This window comes from Sesamum indicum, linkage group LG12 (assembly GCF_000512975.1).
Source record: "Sesamum indicum cultivar Zhongzhi No. 13 linkage group LG12, S_indicum_v1.0, whole genome shotgun sequence".
Classification (NCBI taxonomy): Eukaryota; Viridiplantae; Streptophyta; class Magnoliopsida; order Lamiales; family Pedaliaceae; genus Sesamum; species Sesamum indicum.
In genome coordinates, this window is record NC_026156.1 from 5,402,279 (window position 1) to 5,422,882 (window position 20,604).

The 20,604-nt window shown below is 37.1% G+C and overlaps 5 protein-coding genes across 13 annotated transcripts; 4 read left to right on the plus strand and 1 right to left on the minus strand.

Annotated features, from left to right (window-relative positions):
* LOC105175767 (protein BREAST CANCER SUSCEPTIBILITY 1 homolog) lies at positions 542-6,010 on the plus strand. The gene is made up of 14 exons (XM_011098342.2): positions 542-700; positions 806-859; positions 967-1,037; positions 1,456-1,569; positions 1,709-2,187; positions 2,379-2,489; positions 2,575-3,558; positions 3,681-3,781; positions 4,062-4,248; positions 4,334-4,434; positions 4,536-4,662; positions 4,752-4,917; positions 5,010-5,128; positions 5,641-6,010. The coding sequence occupies exons 1-14, from the start codon at positions 546-548 to the stop codon at positions 5,986-5,988; spliced, it is 3,117 nt and encodes a 1,038-aa protein (XP_011096644.2). The 5' UTR covers positions 542-545; the 3' UTR covers positions 5,989-6,010.
* LOC105175766 lies at positions 6,079-7,784 on the minus strand. The gene is made up of 3 exons (XM_011098341.2): positions 7,678-7,784; positions 7,308-7,410; positions 6,079-7,214 (listed from the first exon to the last, which is right to left on the minus strand). The coding sequence occupies exons 2-3, from the start codon at positions 7,405-7,407 to the stop codon at positions 6,373-6,375; spliced, it is 942 nt and encodes a 313-aa protein (XP_011096643.1). The 5' UTR covers positions 7,408-7,410; positions 7,678-7,784; the 3' UTR covers positions 6,079-6,372.
* Positions 8,201-10,400, plus strand: LOC105175768 (putative F-box/LRR-repeat protein 23). Its single transcript, XM_011098344.2, has 2 exons — positions 8,201-8,712; positions 9,670-10,400. The coding sequence occupies exons 1-2, from the start codon at positions 8,387-8,389 to the stop codon at positions 10,289-10,291; spliced, it is 948 nt and encodes a 315-aa protein (XP_011096646.1). The 5' UTR covers positions 8,201-8,386; the 3' UTR covers positions 10,292-10,400.
* Positions 11,506-13,718, plus strand: LOC105175769 (putative F-box/LRR-repeat protein 9). Of its 4 annotated transcripts, none has more exons than XR_848923.2 (3): positions 11,506-12,010; positions 12,568-13,306; positions 13,398-13,718. XR_848923.2 is itself a non-coding variant. In XM_011098346.2 (3 exons), exons 1-2 carry the CDS (start codon positions 11,652-11,654, stop codon positions 13,208-13,210), a joined length of 1,002 nt encoding a protein of 333 aa, XP_011096648.1. In that variant the 5' UTR covers positions 11,506-11,651; the 3' UTR covers positions 13,211-13,221; positions 13,398-13,718. The 4 variants fall into 4 exon arrangements, 2 of the variants coding, with proteins under 2 accessions (XP_011096648.1, XP_011096647.1); XR_848924.2 differs by having other exon boundaries at positions 12,568-13,294; XM_011098346.2 differs by having other exon boundaries at positions 12,568-13,221.
* On the plus strand, positions 14,312-17,174 carry LOC105175770 (F-box protein SKIP19). 6 transcript variants are annotated; one of them, XR_002288189.1, is made up of 4 exons: positions 14,312-14,793; positions 15,676-16,340; positions 16,468-16,577; positions 16,728-17,174. XR_002288189.1 is itself a non-coding variant. In XM_011098349.2 (3 exons), exons 1-2 carry the CDS (start codon positions 14,396-14,398, stop codon positions 16,298-16,300), a joined length of 1,023 nt encoding a protein of 340 aa, XP_011096651.1. In that variant the 5' UTR covers positions 14,312-14,395; the 3' UTR covers positions 16,301-16,340; positions 16,468-17,174. The 6 variants fall into 6 exon arrangements, 2 of the variants coding, with proteins under 2 accessions (XP_011096651.1, XP_011096650.1); XR_002288190.1 differs by having other exon boundaries at positions 16,733-17,174; XR_848926.2 differs by having other exon boundaries at positions 16,473-16,577.

Genomic DNA, 20,604 nt, shown 5'->3' on the forward strand with positions numbered 1-20,604 from the left:
ATCTTCCAAACCCAACAACAAACATACACCACTTATTTAAAATACCTCTAAAAATCAATCCACACATACACTCTATCTCCAACACACACTTATTTATCTTTATTTTTCTCTCTCTACCTCTAAAATACAAAGTAAAACAGTCCAAAAACAAAACCAAACATAATGCATCCAGGTTTTTCAAAGCTGAAAAAGAAAAACGTGTGTATGTGTATATTTCAAATGAATAGGATTGATTTCGTGATGGACGTTTAAAATAATATTTTGGTCCAAAGTATGATGTTTTGGGCCTGAGGCCCATTTTGAGTTTGAAGTGTATCAACCCGTTACCCGCCCACAAGTAGCCGTTTGAAATAAAATCCAACTTTAAGGCGAAGCGACTTTGCTTCGGCCTTTTGCGACTTTAGTTGAAGTTTTGGACGAGAGAGGCGCCATGAGATTCGAGAGAGATCGGAGTTGCGGCGGGAAATCAGAATCATATGAAATGTTTTCGCGCGGCTCTGAAAAAATTTCAAAAACGAACATGAGTTTCCACTATCAGAATTCACATGCCTACATTCATTCCCACTTATCCCACACATACTCACACGCAGAAGAGAGAGAGAGAGAGAGAGAGCACAGCAGTAGAAGAGTTCCGGAGAAGAAAGATGGCTGACGCATCACACCTCGAAAGAATGGGAAGGGAGCTCAAATGTCCTATATGGTAATACTTTCATTTAGAATATCTGAATTTCAGTCAAGTTGTTAAGATTGGGGGTTTTAGATAGATTACAAGTTAAACTGGTTCTTGGTGTTTTTTATGTAACAGTTTGAGTCTCTTGAATTCTGCCGTTTCACTCACATGCAATCATGTGTTTTGCAAGTAAGCTATCTATTAGTCATTTTTTTTTCTTTTTAAATTTCCGTGTGTGAGTAATTTTGGGCTCGATTCAACGTGTTTCTCTTGACGTTCTCTTTGAATTGGCGTAGTTCATGCATCGAGAAATCTATGAAAGCAGCATCAAATTGTCCGGTCTGCAAAGTTCCGTACAGGCGTAGAGGTATTTACTGTTTACGTTTGAAGAAGGATCATTGTTACAAAACTTTGCAACAGGATGCAATGCTGCTACGTCTTTGTATTTAAATATATAGCAGGAAATAAGATGTGGTTGCCGAATCCTCTGTAACTTAATCTCAAAATGTGTCCACCAATTCAATATTGCTATATTTATTGTATTGGGGACTAATACAGAAGAAACTATTCATGTCAGAGCTGCTGAAAATGGAGAAAGAGTTTCAGTGGAATGGGAAATGGGAAATGAATCGAACATGAGTAAATTTGTAAAAGAGAATAGGATCAACCTTGTTTTCTTTAACTTAACTTGTTTTGATCAGATAGGCAAGAGTGAATTTGGTTTTTCTCCAGGCAGTTTGTTTTGGATTACAGATTTGTCTATGTTTATGGTTTTCTTTTAGCAGAAATTCGGCCTGCTCCTCATATGGATAACTTGGTCAGCGTTTACAAAAGCATGGAAGTGGCATCGGGAGTGAATATTTTTGTCACTCAAAATGGAGCTTGTACCAAACTATCTGGTAATGATTTTGTACTCTTGTTGAACAATGTTTAGCATTGAACAATACTGAAGCATTTATACTTCAGTATTTGAAATGCATATGCATTATAAGGCATTTCTTAGAAAATAGATGATTGATGCAACTACTTTAAATATAGGTGAAGATAATCAGACTGGTATCAATCTGCTTGAGGTCCAAAATAATAGCCGAAACCAAGTGGAGAGTTTAGATTCTGCAAATCAGAAACGTCAAAAAAGAGGATCAAGAGGTTCATTAGTGAATACTCAGAGATCTTCTGGGTCAAACGTAGTGAAGCCTTCATTTCCTACCAAGAAAAGGGTTCAGGTACCCCTCTATCCAACTTCAGAGACCCAGATGGAGCCTGTAAATCTGGGAAGTGATGTTGACAGGATTGAACATAAAAATAGTGGTGTTTTACAAAGAGACATGCATTCTGCAACTGAAAAGGGGGAAATGATTTTTTCTCCATTTTTCTGGCTGAGAGAGGAAGAGGATTTAGAGAAATTAAGTCAGCAGACTGATGACAATCAGGTCATGTATACACCGCCAGATGCCCCTTGCTTCAGTGACATCAAGGACTCTGATGATGAAGTTCCTTGTAAAATAAGTCCAAAAGTAAGTTCCTAATTTCATTGATGATACAGAGATCATTTCACATTAATCAAACTTGCTGTAACAAATAGCCAGCTGTTACTGTGTATGATGATCAAGATCCTTTAATTTGTTAAGGCCCTGCTATTGTCTGACTGATTCAATTATGTCTTTCTGGCAAAAAAGAATTTTTATCTTCAATTTTCTTTGTACAGAGAGGAACCTGTGTCTCATCAAACAATGCAGACTTCATTGATAGTGAGATGTTTGATTGGACACAAAGGCCTTGCTCCCCTGAACTTTTTTCAAGCCCCCTGGCAATGCAGGTAACTTGATTATGATGCAAATATTAGAAGTTGCTCTTCTCTGCTCCTTCCCATTCTTGACCAGGCTTTCAGCCACTTGATATAGATGGAAGATACTGCTCAACAGAATGGAGCTCAAGAGAAGGCTGATGCTGCCTTGACAGAAACAAATGAAGCTCCAAAGATTAGTCCCAACATCAGAGAAGGTCTGGGCAAGAAAAGGAGGATGGACAAAACCTCAGACAGTAAAGGTGGGTTAAGAGCGTCTAATAAGCAAGTCAGTCATGCAACAGAGACCAGAAAAAGCAAGAGACCCAGAAAAACTATTTGTGGAGAAACTGCAGTTCAAATTGTTCCAGACAAGGTAACTTACCAACATAGGCAAGAAGGCAGTAAAGACAACCAATTGATTTTGAATGGAAAACTCACAAAAAGCAATAAGGTCCATTCTGAAGCTAGTGCTCTCGGGACAAATGTTCAAACTCTATCCAATGGGACAGAGCCTCTGACTAATAGCAACAAGACTGCACCTGGTTGTGTTTCAGCTTCAGAAAATTTTGAAAAAAGCAGTGATGGAAGTAGCAAGATAAAGAAAAGTGGTGAAAGCAGCAAAAGAGCCAAGAAAACACTTGCTTCAAAGCAGAAAATTGGTAGTAAAGTAAAACCTCTAGAGTTTGAAACTAGCAAAGGCCAAGTGAATGCAGCTCAATGCAATGAGGTTTTGGTTCCTAAGTCACTTACTAATCTGTTGCCATTAAGCAATGACAAAGAACATTCAAATAAAGGCATTAGAAGAACCTATAAAAAAAATATTAACAAAATGCCGAATTCTCTGAAGAAGGTAAAATTCTGTGTAGAAGGCCCGACCAAGGACAACTGTGATGGTATCCCTTTAAGTGCTAATGAAGAGGATGAAATGAGAGGTCAGACATTTCAAGCAGTTCAAGGTGCTACACATCAATTAGGGATCAAAGTCCAAGAAAAAATGGAGAAAGCAACGTCCTCTTTGGATGGTGGAGTTCTGCTTAAATGCAATACATCTCCTAATACAATCTGTTGTGCTTTCTGCCAATCTTCCAAAGAATCTGAGGTACATCTGTTTTTCTCTCCCTTCATGTTCTACTTTGACCTCCCTTGTTTGTTCTTCATGTTAATATTTTGATTCATTATCTAAGATTGGTTTCTTTTCTTCTTCTTCTGGAAAATTGTCAGGTTTCAGGGATCATGATTCACTATCTCAATGGGAAGCCGGCGGCAGACAATCACAGTTCAAGAACAAATGTCATACACGTGCACAAGAATTGCACAGAATGGTATGGCATTTGAGCAGTTCTTCATATAGTCCGGTTATGTAGCTCGCTGAGTTGTGGCAAACTAATGGAACGACCTAGTTTGCTTCACCAGCTTACTGCCTTCAGGCTACTCATTCACTTGGTCAAGCTATATTAACATATTAAATGAAATTAATAGCAGATTACGAATCTCAATATTTTAATGCTGAGATAATGCAAGAGCATTTAATCACTTTTCTCATGTTATTCCATTGTAATGCTTTTCCTTCTTTAAACAAAAATGGCTATACATCTTTTGCAGGGCCCCTAATGTGTATTTTGAAGATGATAATGTTATCAACCTCGAAGCTGAATTGTCTAGAAGTCGAAGGATTAGATGTTCTTGCTGTGGCATCAAGGGGGCTGCTCTCGGATGTTACGAAAAAAGTTGCCGCAAGAGCTTTCATGTTCCTTGTGCTAGGTTGACTCCGGAATGTCGATGGGATTGTGTAAGCTCAAACGAATACAGCTGCTTTTTGGGTCTGAAGAAATCACATATGATCTAAATGCTGTGTTGTTTACCACACGTGACAGGAAAACTTCGTCATGCTATGTCCACTTCATGCTTCCTGTCAACTGCCGAATGAGATGCCTCAATCTGAATCTGGCCAGAAAAGAAAATCTGCTCCTGAAAGGTTTATTGCTTTTCCAGCAATGGGTGTCAGGCACTTGATGTAGATTCACAGATTTGATTTCTTTAATTAGCTTATTGTACTTAATGGCTTATTTTTTACAGAAAATCTTGTCTCCAACAAGTTAAAACCACTGGTGAATGTGAAAGTGGTGCAGTATCACAGTGGAGATCTCAGAAAAAGTTCAAGAACTTGGTTCTCTGTTGTTCAGCTCTCACGAACGCAGAGAAGGTAAACAAACCAATAATTTATGTACTCCCTTTTCACTATGCAAATCAGAAAAAGAATAATTCTTTTATAATTTTATGGTGCAAATGCAGGGGACTGTCACTGAATTTGAAAAGTTGTCTGGAGTAACGATACTGAAGAACTGGGACTCAAGTGTCACCCATGTAATTGCCTCCACAAATGAGAATGGGGCATGCAGAAGGACACTCAAATTTTTAATGGGTGTGTTGGAAGGAAAATGGATTTTGAGTGTTCATTGTGAGTAATTATAAAGCTTCAAATGAGTTACTACACTTTGAATATGTTTGGTTATTTAGATTGATCTCTATTATGTGTTTGTGTTGATGCAGGGATCAAGGCTTGCTTGGAAGCTGGAGAATTAGTTGATGAGCAACATTACGAGATTTCAATTGACATTCATGGAATCAGGGATGGACCAAGGCTTGGCAGATTAAGATTTCTAAACAAGGTTCTTTTTTCTGCTGCTCGTTTTTTTTTTTGAAGTCTTAAAAAATCAGTACTCAATTGAGTTGAACAGAGTAGAACCACCCGGTACAATTGCAGTTAGTGCAAATGCAGAGGAATTGAACAATGGTTTTGCTGTATGTCTTCATTTAGATTTAGGGATTAAAATTGCATGGTATTAAGTTGGGATATCTAACAATAAGGTAGTATAAATCAAGATGATGACTTTGAGAAGGGAGCCCGGATACCACAATTAGGCACTAAACTTGCAAGTTCCTGGAGGGAGTTGGACAGTATAATCTCATTTCATAACAGCTTTCTTCATTGTAAATGGGGGTTTCTGATTCAATCATTTTCATTTTGAATTATGAATATTCTCTAAAGCTGCTGTTCAGTGAAAAGATATGATAGTTTATCCTGCCCATCTTCAATGGGTCTTTTCCAAAGGGTTATTAACATGCTAAAGACCACAATACTTACTGGGAGTTTTACTAATTAATCTTCTGTGGCTTGCAGCAAACAAAGCTTTTTGATGGATATACATTCTTTTTCATGGGTGATTTTGAAACTTCATACAAACGATATCTTCATGATCTTGTGGTTGCTGCTGGAGGAAAAGTTCTGAACAGGAAGCCTGTTGCAGGAAACCAGGCAATTGGGTCGACTCAATCCCATGCAACAACCTTCATCATTTACAGCCTTGAGGTTCCTGATCAATGTAGGTCATCCAATGGAAGTTCAATGTTGAACCATAGACGTGCACGTGCTGAGGCTTTAGCCAGCTCTGCCGGAGCTGCAGTAGCAACCAATTCATGGATTATGAACTCCATTGCAGGTTATACGTTGCAAACAATTGGAGAATGACTATGTTGCTTTTGATCTATGTGATAGCTAACCGTGGATATGTGCCAAAGTCAGAGGTTACAATAATTTAAGTTCACATCTAAGAAAGTTACTGGAATGAATTTCAATTTCTTGGCCAACAGTATTACATTGATTTACATAGGTTTCAGCCATATGAATTTGTACTTTACAAACACCACTATTCAAGTACAATACAGGCTAAATAAGCTATACAAATCAATACCCAGTTGCACAGAAGTCTTATATACCTCACCTGATTATATTTTATCATAACGCCATTGGTTAGAGGCAAAGAAAGTCTAAATTCCGTAAGAATGCAAGAAAATTCAGATAAAAAGTTAAACTCATTCCTCTGCTTCTGGTCCTAAATTATATCTCTTCTCCTCATGCTAGAACAGAAGGCTTACGAGCATTGATCTCGCTTGTTATCTTAGCGCACTCTCCTTGCTGCTTTTGATCATACTTTGCAACCAGCATTTGGAAGCACTCAAACATATTCTCCAAAGCCACAATCTCTTCCTGAACATCAACTGGGGGAATATTGTTCTCTGACGACACTAACATACGCTCCTTAAAGCTCCGAACTCTTTCAAGACTCGTCACAACTTCTGCCCTCATCTCATCCATTGCACTCTGCATCATCACATTCTCTTCCTCTGCGTCTCTCAGCTTCATCTTCATCGACCGATTCCCATCAAGCGACCTCAAGAGCTGTTCTGAGAGAACCTTGTTCCTCTCCTGGAGAGATGCACTCCCCTGTGATTCTCCTCCTCCCCCGCCTCCTCCCCTTCCTAAACAATCATCCCCATTCTCATCCCTGTGCTTCAAAGCACATTCCCGTACTTTCTCCAGCAACGTCTCGTTTTGATCCTTGAGGTCATTTATAAGCTCCTCCATCTCACTCAATTCGTGCACCTTCTTTAAGAGTTCTGCAGCCATGATCTCCTTCTCTTTCCCCAAACTCGAGCACATAATCTCAAGGCTTTTCCGTGCGGCCAAGCTCGCACCCAGCTCCCTTCTCAGCTTATCTTTCTCGTCATCACCGGCATATCTCTTGCCGCCAAATGATTGGCATTTTTGAATTCTAGATCTGATGGTGTCGAGGATGGTCATCATTGTGGCCACCCTCAGCATTCTCCGAGCGTCATTCTTTTTCTCCTTATTATCACAGGCATCTTTGTGATCTTTAATCAGCTTCAACAGCAACTTCACGTGTGCTGCCACCCCTGATCACCATCAAACCACAACGTGTGCTGTTGTCAACCTTGATCCATCAAAAACAGACAAAACAAGAAACATGGGTACTGAATATGATATACCTTCCAGTGCGGAATCATCGTACTGTTGGTGAGAATGAGAAGTGGTCTGAGGCAGAAGGCGACCAAACCCGGAGGAGGAATTTACCTGAAACCCGCTCATAATCTCCTCGTTGCAAGCGCAGCAAACAACAATCGGTTATTGTTTGGGAAATTTGTGAAAAGAGGCAAGAAATATCAACAAGAGATGATGAAGGAAAGGAGACAAACATGTCCTAGAAAGAGAAGAAAAGGCTTCATTTCATTTGAAAACCATAATTGTCTCTTGTATTATTATTGTGTGTATTATGTTTATGAAAGAAAGAGTCATCAAGATGAGAGAATCAGTGAGAGATCCAAAGAAGAGAGGTTGCTACGGAATTGCAGACCATACCTCTGTTTCCTCTGTATCTCTGGTCTTCTTTTGTGTAATTATGTAATAATTAATAGTTAATAGTGGTGGGTTTTTGTTGGAGCTCAGAATTGTTTGGGCAGTTGAACATTTTGCGCAATCATTGGGAAATGTAAAGACAATTTTGGTTGGTTGTTGTTTTGTTCTGACTTTGATGGACAAACAAGTAGAGTAACACCCTCCAATTCATAAATTTTCATAATCTACCATATTAACTGTTTCTATTTTTTGACATTGTCTAACAATCTCATGCCATACAAACATCAATATTGTAATAAAATCTTGGCCGCTATTATTTATTTGATGAGAAATTATTAATATATTGGATGGGATGGGACTATCTCATCTGGTATTTAAAATTTTATTATACTAATTTAGTTAATGAAATAAATTATTTAAAACTTTATCGATAGAGTTAAGATTAATATGTGTTTGTGGAGTAAAAGGAAAAAAGTTTGAGTGATATAAATATAGTGCATTAGAGATTTACAAGGACATAAATAAAATCTGTCCTCTTAAAAAAAGAGGAGGATTCTAAAACCTTTCAATTCCCTCCTCCTCCTCCTTCACCTCTAAGGGGACACCACACCGCTCTCAACGCCAAACCCTAGAAATCGATTGTCTTCCCCCTCCATATATTCCGTAAAAATCCAAACCCCTGATTTTTTGAAAGAGAAAGAAAGGGACTGGAATGGAGTCGTCTTCATCAAATTCCTCGGAGGTAACGCCGCCCTGGCTGGAATTGCCTCGGGAAATGACCACGACGATTCTCCACAAGTTGGGGGCTATAGAGATACTGACAACGGCTGAAAAAGTGTGTACTACATGGCGGAGTCTGTGTCAGGAGCCCGCCATGTGGCAGTCAATCGATATGCGAAATGAGGGCAACCTATGGGAAATGCCGTACGACTTGGAGAAAATGTGCCGCCACGCTGTGGATCGCAGCCAAGGCCAGTTGATTGATATCAACATTGAGTATTTTGGTTCCGATGAATTACTGCTCTACATCTCCCAGAGGTAATCTTTCTGGTCTCATGCATTTTCCTTTTTCTATTTTTTGCTGGAACTTCAAGTTTTATGGTTAATCATTTGCTGGCTTTTATTGTAATGTCGAGTTACAAATTGTAGATTGTGGGGTGAATATCTGTTGACAGAGGTTAGCATGTTAATATTTCCTTTGTACTGTTACTAATTATTTTCTTTTCCTCGGATCATAAAGTTCTGTCCGCTGGATTTTTTGGGCTGAACCATGTACAATCGTTGTTTTCCTGGTTTGTCCATGTCTGCGTGTGTTTTGTTTATTTTCTGGCGTTCTGCGTGATGGTTTGTGGTGTGAATTGGATTTGTATTTCTCATATGCTTAGCTTCAGTTGTGTACAAAAATATATCAAACTTTGAAGTGGGAGGGTATTGTTTATTGGACTATTTGGTTATTTTATGGGAATTTTAGATGATGACTTTGTTTTTAAGATGTAAATGCTTTTCAGTTGGAATAGAAGATGTACAAGTATGCCTATACTTGAGCATACATCTTCCATAACATTATCGTTTTACTTATGTATGGTAGATGTATGATCTTTTCTTATGGGGATGGAAGGTATGCTGTGGTAGCAAAATTCTGGTTTTTGTTTCCTATGAGCGACAGGTTTGCATCACTGTTAACAACGATCACGTGGTATCTTTTTCTGATTCTGCAGTTTGAGTGTGTGTGTGTGTGTTTGTCTGTGTTTGTTTGTGTAAATTTTGGTTTACTAGGTAGCAGCTGATGATTAGAACTGGTAGTTGCTCTACTAGAAGGAATATGTTCATTTTTATATGTTGCTGCCTCGGTGCACTCAGTGAAATCTCTCATAATACAGACTCTTATTGATGTATGATGCTTTTGACTGTCCATGTTGATTGTTTCTATAAAGAATGCACTGGAGATTTCATCCTGACAATAAGACTGCTTTCTTATTACACCCTTTTTAACAGGTGCCCTCAGCTGAGACGTCTTCGACTTGTACTTTGCTATGGCGTAACAGGTGAGGGTGTGGCTGAAGCAGTTAAAAATTTGCCTTTACTGGAGGAGCTGCACTTATATTACACCTATATTGACAATGAAGCTATTGAAGCTGTTGGTCACTGTTGCCCATTCTTAAAGTCATTTAAATTGAACAACCATGGGTATAAACTCCCACACATTGTCTGTGATCTGGAGGCGCTAGCAGTTGCAGAAAACATGCCTGAGTTACGCCACCTTCAACTATTTGGAAATAAAATGTCAAATGAAGGCCTGCAAGCCATCCTTGACGGTTGTCCTCATCTTGAATCACTTGATCTGAGACAGTGTTTTAATGTCAACCTTGGGGGAAATCTAGGAAAACTATGTTGTGAGCGGATTAAAGATCTGAGGCGTCCCCATGACTCCACTGATGATTATGGATTTGATGCTGAGATTCAAGATTACGAAACATCTGGTGACGATTATATTACTGGATATTCTGACATTGACATGGTGTCTGATTATGGTGATTATCTGGAATTCTCTGGTGGCAGTATGTCGTCTGTTTCTTCATATGAGTATGAAGATGAGCTTCTTGTTGACTGGGAATAGAAGGGAAACTGACTATTCTTGATCCTTTGTGTGTATAATGTGATTTTGAAGTATTCGTCTGTATTATACATTGATATTATCCTTATAAATGCATATAATAATTCATTGATACTGTCCCTACAAATACATGTGCATATATCTACATTGCATGAGGCGGTAGGATCTTAGTTGGGGTGTGAGGGTGGTGAAATAAGTGGTGACAGGGTGGGTTGGAGATTAGAGGTGATGGGCCATCCATCACCCTCTGAATCAGAGGCGGGCGCGTGTAAACAATTGAGTGTGGGATGCATATAGGGCGGGGTTGGCGGGGTTTTTGGGCCGCGCTTTGGGGGCTAGAGTCGGTGGCTGCACCGCAGCAGGGGAGGAGAGGATTTCCGATTTTCTTAGAATAGAAAATTGCATTTTGTAGTCCCACTTGATAGGTTGTGTTGTACTTTTGGTCGGTAGTTTATAAATTTGGCACATTTAGTTCTATAAGATAAATATTATAGTATTTTATCTTATATGAAAAAATGTACCATAATTTTTATTTTACGGGACAAAATGTACTACAATATTTTTCATATGGGAAAACTGTATTTTTGGTTTCGCACGATAGGATGTGTTGTATTCTTGGTCTCATAGTTTATGAGTTCAATACATTTAGTTTCATATGATATGTATTGTATCATTTTTTATCTCATAGTATAAAATTGTACCATGTTGGGTCCTATAATATATAAAGTTGCGGCAAATGTGGTCCTATAGGATATAAAATTATTTGTATTTTATGGGACCAAATGTGCCATGATTTTTATTCTATTGAATTAAATGTGTCAAATTTTATTTTATGAGACTAAAAATGCTACAATTTTTATCTTATGGGACTCAATGTGTTAAGCCCGTAAACTATGAGAATAAAAGTGTAGCACATCCTATTATATGAGACTAAAAGTGCAATTTTTCTTTATCATATAGGATTAAATGTGCTAAGTTAGTAAATTGTGGGCTAAAAATACAATATATCATATTGTGTGAGATTATGTGTTTAATTAAATAAAAGAGAAAGAATATAAAATAAAATATAATAAGTTTGATTATGTATAAATAAAAAATTATTATAAAATAAAATAGTTAAAAGAATTGATTGTTTTATTTTATAAGAAAAAAAAAAGTGTAGGACATACGTACGTTTTGACTTCCTTAATATGAATAGGATGGAGTGGACAGATAATAAATTGTCTAAAAAAGTAAAGAAATCAGAAACGGAAGCCGAATCAATCCCTCTGGTGCTGCTTTGCTACAACTTACAACCTCAAACTCAAACAAACTCCCCAATATATATCTATTCTTGGATTAGAACCCCAAGAATAGATGAAGCATGGGAAAAAGGAAATCCAAACTCGAAAACCCCAAAAGCAAAATTCAGACTGCCGTCCGTTCATCGTCAGTCCCCCCGTGGATCGATCTTCCAAGAGATGTTACGGCTAACATTCTGCACAGGCTCGGCGCCATTGAAATACTGGAGACCGCACAGAAAGTGTGTGCTACCTGGCGGAGTGTGTGCCAGGATCCTGCCATGTGGCGAGTGATTGAAATGAAATATCTGGATGGCCCTGACTGGCCCTACGACCTTAATCTTATGTGCAGTCACGCTGTGGACCGTAGCCAGGGACAGTTGATCGACATTCATATTGAGTATCTCGGCGACGATCAATTGATGCAACACATTTCTCAGCGGTAGTTTTTTCCCCTTTTTCATTCGGTTTTGTGGCTGATTGTGTTTTTGTTTATATGGACGTTGATCATTTTAGTAATAGTTTACACTAATAATATTTTTAGTATATTGCCACTGTAAGGATGACTCTATGAGAATTCGTTTGGCCAAACCTGTTATTTGGCTATGTCTCTATAAAATGTGGATTTTTTGTGGTTGAAGTTGGACTGCCAAAACGCAGTAGAGGTTTTACGGAGAGGTTTGCAAGGGTGGGATTATATTTGCTGATGATAATGAAATGAATGATGAGACCATGGTCCTTGTTTTCGCTCCTTTTACTAAAGAAATTGTGGTCAATTTTATTTTTATGTTTTTTAAATTAAAGATTGTGGTATTCGGCTTTAAATTTTGTGTTCCTTTTATCCATGGCGTTGATTAGTACACCTTAAGCATTGTCTAGCTAAACGGGTCTGGTTGTTATTGCCTTTAAGAACTTACTCTATGCTGTTGACTATAATATATTAAGTGACACTCTACTTCTTCAAGAATGGCTTGTCTGGTCTAATGTTTGTTTCAACAGATCAAGTCATCTCAGGCGCCTTACACTTGCATGTTGCTATGATATATCGTGCGAAGCTTTGATTGAAGCAGTCAAAAGGTTTCCGGAGTTGGAGGAGTTGCACCTCATTATCATGCCATCAGTCCTTGCTGGAGATATTGAAACTATTGGCATTTCTTGCCCTAAGTTGAAATCGTTTACATTCAATGAACGTGGATGTATGTATCCACTTTTAGAAGAATCAGAACTTGATGAGTTTGCAGAAGAAGCAGATTGCAATGAGTGTGCAGTGGCAGTTGCAAAGACGATGCCTAATTTGCGCCATCTTCGACTTTTTGCAAATGAGATGAAAAATGAGGGGCTGCAAGCCATTCTTGATGGTTGTCCACACCTTGAATCGCTTGATCTCCGACAATGCTATGGTATTGATCTTGGAGGGGTTTTAGGCAAAAGATGCTGTCAGCAGATAAAGCATTTGAAACTCCCTTCTGACTCTGTTGCTGATTATGAGTGGGATGCTGGTGATTCGTGTGAAGAGGATGGCAACTCATCGTGGTGTTCTGATAAGTACTCTTGGGGATATTTTGACGACTACACTAACCCTTTCCCCAGTGAATACTTTTCTGATGATGAAATTTGGTTCCTTGGCCACGACTATCTCTGAGCTTGGAATAGGTTGACAATGAGGAGATTCTTGCTGCTCATTCGTAGTTCCTAACTTAATTCTGTTTCTTACGACCTACAGCAAGTCAATCCTCTGGTCTTAGCCTTTAGCACTTCATTATCAATTGTCGATTGAATTGCCTAAAGTATCAATATCAGCTCTCTTTCTCTCTCATCTTCTTTTGTAGGTTTAGTTTGCTGGAAGGAAGCACTGGTTGTTTCGTTGGAAGAATCAAATTGTTTTGGCAGCATTTCGGAGCTTCAACCGAGAGGTGGCAGCTTTGTTTTCTCATATATAGTGATCGGAGTTGGAGTGATAGGGGCTTTTCCTGCGAGTGACCCTTTCAACTATCTTTCGTGGCTTTTACCTATCTATGTACTCTGAGGCTCCTACTGAATTCCTTTATTTCTAAACTCTTGTGAATATTTATTATCATATCACATCATCTCTGGTATGAATGTGGAATGCTTATGATTTAAGGGCTTCAAAAGTTTGGGTTGGATTATTAGTACCAGCATCATCCTCCAATTTTATTACCTCTACATACATATCAATCTTTACATATATTCTTCTCGTTCCACTGCGTTGTTTATATTTGTTAAAGCGCTAAAATGAAACCGTGGACACACTCTGGATTGTTTAACCAAGAAGTAAAGAAGGGCGTAGCTTCTGCTTTCGGCACTGTAGGCATGATCATTATCAAACTTGGTAATACCTCGGGGCCTGTTTATTCTATAACTGCAAGCCCAACATCCAGAGTATCAATTGAGCAAGTTGCGTTGAAGGCCCGGGTCCTAGCCCAACACTATGGATTTTCTTTCTTTTTCCTCAAATATTACCTTCTTCTTATTATGTTGAGCTTACGCCCATAATATTATTCTTTTCCTTTGATGGACCTTTTTTCCGTACTCAATCCATCATTTTATTTCTTAATTCTTTTATATTTACAATTATTTTTCATCTAAAAAAGAAAAGTTCTTCTCCCTTTCCTTTTTAACTTTTTTAATTCTATGACTCATTTCAAGTAAATTTGACTTTTTCATAATATATTTCTTTTAATATTTTAAAATATTTCAATTAAAATATATTATTAAGCTGAAATATAATTGTTTGCGGGAGACGATACGAAAGCAAACACTCCAGAGTCAGACCATCATTCATTCTGGTTTCCCCCTTGTGAAACCTATGATGATTGCTGTCGGAAGAAAGAAGTTCCAACTCCGAAGGCCAAAGAGCAAGAAGAAAATTCCCGCCGCCGTTTCTTCCTCCGCGGCCACGGAGCCACCTCCTCCACCACCGTGGATCGAACTGCCCCGAGATGTCACCGCCAATATCCTTCATAGGTTGGGAGCGATAGAGATCCTGGAGAGTGCACAGAAAGTATGTACTACCTGGCGCAGAGTGTGCCAGGATCCCACCATGTGGCGCGTCATTGACATGAAAAACTTGGGTGACCTCCACGACATGCCCTACGACCTCAGTATCATGTGTCGTCACGCGGTCGATCGTTGCCAAGGCCAGCTAATCGACATTAACATTGAGTATTTCGGCACCGATGAGTTGCTACGCTACATTTCCCAGCGGTACATGTACCGATAATTCTAGTTTTAATTCCTCTTTATAATTTGGGTCGTTTTCTCGATAAAACCTATTTCTGTTTGAGGTAATATCTTTGCTTCGTACTCCGTTGTCCTATATGGAATTGAATTTTGAGGCCGGTTATGTACTTGTTAATTTTATAGTTCTTGAATTGATTCAGAGTGGGTGATGAGCTTCTGAAAATCAAATTAACGATAGTAGTCTTTGTAAATTGGTTTTGGAAGGATCATTGTGTTTGAACAAGGGGAATTGGCTCTAAAACTGTGAAAAATTTCAAACTTCAGTCTAACATCATCATTTGCTATTAGAAGGCTAAATTTTGCAGGGGCTTAGCGTTTTGAGCAGTGTACTTACTGAATAAGCTAAACAAGCTTAATCCAGTAAGAAGATATGTTTTCATTTTTCAAATGTCATTGCCAAAAGAATTGTAAGTAAAAGTTGAGATGCATTTGAAACGTTTACTTCGTATACTTGAAAAAGAATGTCTAAGACACATGCCGGAGAACTGTGTTTGTGTGGTGTTATCTTATTTACTAATGTTATATCATAAGGTTAGGCTGTATTTGGGGGATGGATAATTGAATAAAATCAAAAGGAAAAGGAAGCTTATAATAGATTGAACATCTCTATAAATGTTTAATTTGGCAACCGCTTCATTGCTTACTTTTATCTTTCTTTTTACTTTGGCCTTTTGATGCATTCATGTGCCCTTCATAGATTTCTGTGTGCTATAGTTGTATAGCTTTGGAGAATCTTTGTTTCATATGGTTTAATTTTGTGGTCTTGCCTCAGGCATACTTTTTGCATCCTCCCCATCGCGTTTCTATGAATGACTTATCCAGTCTAGTACTGCGTTGTTTCAACAGATCAAATAATCTCAGACGTCTTCAACTTGCATGTTGCTATAGTATCTCAGGCAAAGCTCTGCGAGAAGCGGTCAAAAATTTTCCGCAGTTGGAAGAGTTGCACCTCTTTTTTATGTCAGAAATCAGTGCTGGAGATATTGAAAGTATTGGCACTTCTTGCCCTATGTTGAAGTCATTCACGTTTAATGATCGTGGATATAAGTTTCCACTTATTGAATGTGATAATGAGTATGCACTGGCAGTTGCCAAAAACATGCCTAATTTGTCCCACCTTCGACTCTTTGGTAATAAGCTGATGAATGAGGGGCTGGAAGCAATTCTCAATGGTTGTCCGCACCTAGAGTCACTTGATATCCGCCAGTGCTTTAGTGTTAATCTAGTAGGGGATCTTGGCAAAAGATGTTCTAAGCAGATAAAGAATTTGAGACGCCCTTGCGACTCCACTGATGATTATGAGTGGGATGCTGAAATTTATGATTGTGAATCATTCGACGACAACTACTGGTCATCCGGCTACTCTGATATTTACTTCGGAGATTACGACGACTACACTAACACTAACCCTTTTGGCAGCGAATACTTTTCTGATAATGAAGTGTGGTTCTTTGACCATGACTATTTCTGAGGTTGTGACAGATGAACAACGAGAAGATCCGTGGTGTTTGGTAACTCATTCTAATCAGTTGTCTATCTACAAAAAACACACACCAAATCAATTTTTCTGTTCGTGGCGTCTTTATTGATTGTTAGTTTGATCAGTTGCATAATAACGATCTCTTATTTGCTTTGAAGTTTAGGTAGCAGGATGCTGGTGCTGGTGGCTTTGTGGAAGATTCAAATGGTTTTGGCAGCCTGTTGAAGCTTCAACTCTTGACAGGCCGGTTCTTTTGTCATGTCCATAGGTAGGGCGTTTTTGGGCTTTTGTGCAGTGACCCTTTCAAATATTTCTGTGTATGGTTTTTGCCAAATTTACCTCCATCTATATACTTTGAGGCTCCTCTAGGGATTCTGCAATATTTCTCAAATCTAGTGAATGCTTATTACATCTTTAGTGTAGGTACGTGGTATGATAATGGTAAAGGGGTTTTCTTTGGTGATCGCATACAAGCTGTATAGGAGAATGGGCAATGGGTTCCTCTCGCACTTTGCTTATGGGTCCAGGTTACCAGCTCATGAGCTGCTCCCATTTCTCAAATATCGGCCCATTTTAAGCGACTAGTGAATTTTTTATCCATTGAAGAAATTAAGACAGAGAGCCCATAAGGAAGAATACTGAAATATTAAATTCAATGCCCGAAGGCCCTGTTTGTTTATTGCCCTAGGTTATGCATTAAAATGTTTAGGGTCAATCATATGAAGGCTAGGTGGATGCTGTTCTTAGAGAAGATGGGCATGTGGGGATATTAATCCAATATTTCGAGTTTTACAGCTTTGCAAAATACATTATTTGCTTTGTCGTTTTTTTTTCCAAATTATGAAAGTGCATTCGCATTGCATTAGATTGTTGTGATTTTTCTTTTTCCCAGTTGTGGTGTTGGCAACATCTTGGACGTACAAATTTTACTTTTAAATTTTAAATACTTGCTCAAAATTATCATTTTTGCTTCTTGCTATATGTATATGAACCACATGCTAAATTATTGTTATAAGTTTAATTTTTGCTTATGTACACTATAAACTTGTAATTAATTTGTTTTATAAACGACTGGAAAGAATGAAGGATATGAGAAGCTGATAGTAACTTGAAAATTTGAAGGAACAGTGAGTGGTTTCGATTATGCAAGACTGAAACCCAAAAGGCTAAGTTATAGGTTAAGAAGGTAGGCCACGTAAGGCTAGTCAGTAGTGTAGGTAGGCTCAAGTTACAATGGACGCAGACCTCACGTGATAACGTTTATTACTTACCTGCACTCGTATCCCTTAAAAAATTAAGGGTAAGTGGTACTTGGGGTGGGTGATGATGGTCATTGGAGGTGACGCAGACGACAGCAGCAGCTTTTATACCTTTACCTCATTCTCTCAAACGAAACATATTCATTGCGGTTAGGCTTCTCATAAAACTGCTGCTTTTTAGAGATTTTCAGTTTATACTATAGAATATTTTATATAATGAAATATTTTGTATTGGATCATCTAATATGATTTTCAGTTTTCTTATTTCTTACATATGTTTCAGGGTAAGTTACAACTATTTGAGGTATTACATAATTACAAAAATCTTTTTTATTGTTTAAAAAATTATAAATATCTCCCTGATATTTGATGAAATTATGTAATTTTTAGATGGAGTATAAAATTATTAATTTTGTTCTTATTGTATTTTTATTTATTTAAAAAAATAAAGAACTTATAAAATAATTGAACGGGATGATGAAAAAAAATAAAATTATAAAAAACTTATTTATTTAGTTTAGAAAAAATAATTTTTTTAGAAAAATAAATAAAATTATAAGTTTTAATCCACATGGGTATTTTGGTGAAAATCTAATGAATTAGGTTAATAATTATAAGTCGTTAAAATTAGGGGGTATTGGTAGCTTTTCAAATAACAAGTGGTATTTGTAATTATATCACATTTTAAGGAAGATCGTTGTAATTTATTCTATGTTTTAATAATTTTGTATTATTAAATGTATTTAATTAATTTTTATGTTATATTAATGACTTATTCCTATAATATTAAAAGGGAAAAATAAAATTTTTATTTAATAATTTTGGTCTGAATTTATTTTAGTTTTTTATTTTTAATAATATTAAATTTAGTCTCTTATTTATTAATTTTGCGTAGAATTGATCTTGTAACTTAATTTACGACTCTTTTGTCTTTTTTGTATTAAAAGTTAATAATTCATTTTAATGCTTTAACTGTAACATGAGCAAATATTTTTTCATAAATTTAGAGTCTTATACCATTCTAATCGAGTATTAGCTATGAGATGCAAACTGAATGAATATATATGAACTAAAATTATTCTTGAAAAGTTGTATGATGGTAAAATTATTTGAAATTGGGTCAAATAATTAAAATTAAATAAGTTTGGAAGTTAATGGCTAAAATTAATAATAGGCAAATTTAAGGGACTAGATAAATAATTTTTTAAAATAAAAAAGTTACTTTGGTATATGAATGAATGTTTGGTGAAGTGTGAATTTTAGGTGGGCGGGAGGTTGCGTGGGTGGACGAAGCTATCGATTCCCTCGTATTTCAAGTTCCCATGGGCAGGAGCAGAGTAGTTGGATGTTTCATAACTATTCTATACTCCAATTCCACACAGCAAAGTCAAAATCCTGTTCACAACCGGCTACTTTTCCTGATTCTCTCTCCGCTTCTAACCCAAAATGCCCCTCATACAATACGTGAATCTGCTGACCATTACAACCATCACATGTAAATTCGTATATTTCATAACTTTACTCTTATTTTGAAAATGATTCATATATTTAGGACCCAATCAAAAATGAAGAAGAAAGTATATAATGAGGAAAAATATATATGCAATAATTGACGCTATATATTTCACAATCCTCTCCATCATTGGACGCTCTCTTTATCATGCCTATAAATTATTGTCATTATTTGAAAACTTCAATCCCTCAAAGCCCATCCTTTGATCCATCCCCTCAACCAACCTTATTATCCTTATCTAACCAACAATAATACTATACTTTCTTCTTCTTCTTCTTCTTCTTTTGTCTTGTACCATCAACACTAATATGAAAAACACAAAATTATATAAATATAAAAACAAGTATAATTATGGAGAATAATAGAGAAATTAGAAAGAGGAGGGATGGGATTGGGCATGTAGGAGTGGGGGGTGGGGTAGATGGTGTTAGGGGGTTTGGGACAGGGAGGGGACAGTGGGTTAAGAGAGGGTGGTGGGGGTGCCTGGTTGGCAGGTGGTCACATGGACATCCCATGTGATGTCATCTATCATATGTTCTTCCACTTCCCCCCATCTTCCTTTTTATTTTGTTCTCCCTCTGTCTTTTCTATTATTCGGAATGTCTATTCTTTTTTTTTTCCTCCAGATATTTACATGTAATAATAATATTATTTATTTTTTATTTTTCAATTATGCTAGATAATTCTTGTATGTTATAGAAAGTGGAGTGAGAGATGTGTATGTTAGAGGCTAATAAGAAATGATTTGGAATAAATGAAAGTGTGTTTTTGGAGGAAGAGAGTTTGAAATGGGGTATGCTAAAAAACATGATATAGAGGTTCCACATGATGCGCATTCCCATTAGAGAGGGTAATGGTATGCTGTCGTTAGAAGAATTGAGGTGACATTTGGAGTCTCAGCCTCAGCCTCCTATTTTGGGAAGGACTTGAGGATACCCTTTTTGCTTCTCTGGGAAATGTTATAGCTCAATCAATCTACTCCTAATGCTGATGCCCTTTTGCAAGTAATTGGAACCCTATATATGTTCACATCCCCCCAAATTTCTCACTTCCCCAACATTCTCTACCCCCCATTTCACACTTTTTTTACTCTTTCTTTTTACATCTTCACCTGTACCATTTAATTGGTGTACGTATAAATTCTCAGATGCCCAACATTTGTTGCCTCATTTACTAAGATTAATCATTCAGTCTAGAAATTCAATTTAAATCGAACTTGATCAAACTTAAATCAATTACTTGACATACATAATATTTATTATGTGATCGATGTACAACTTTTGAAAAAAATCAATAACATAGTAAGTATATCATAATTAATTTTGTTTTGTCAAATTTAATTTGAATAAAAAAATTCCCTTCAGTTATTAAATTTCTTGTGCTAGTGTGAAAATTATGTTAGATTGGTAATCTATAAGTAATCTTGTAAATAATATATGCTCGCATGATAGTAATAAAAGACACCGAAAAATAACATGAATTCCTATACTACAATTTTAAGCTTTTCACATAATCATTGGAAA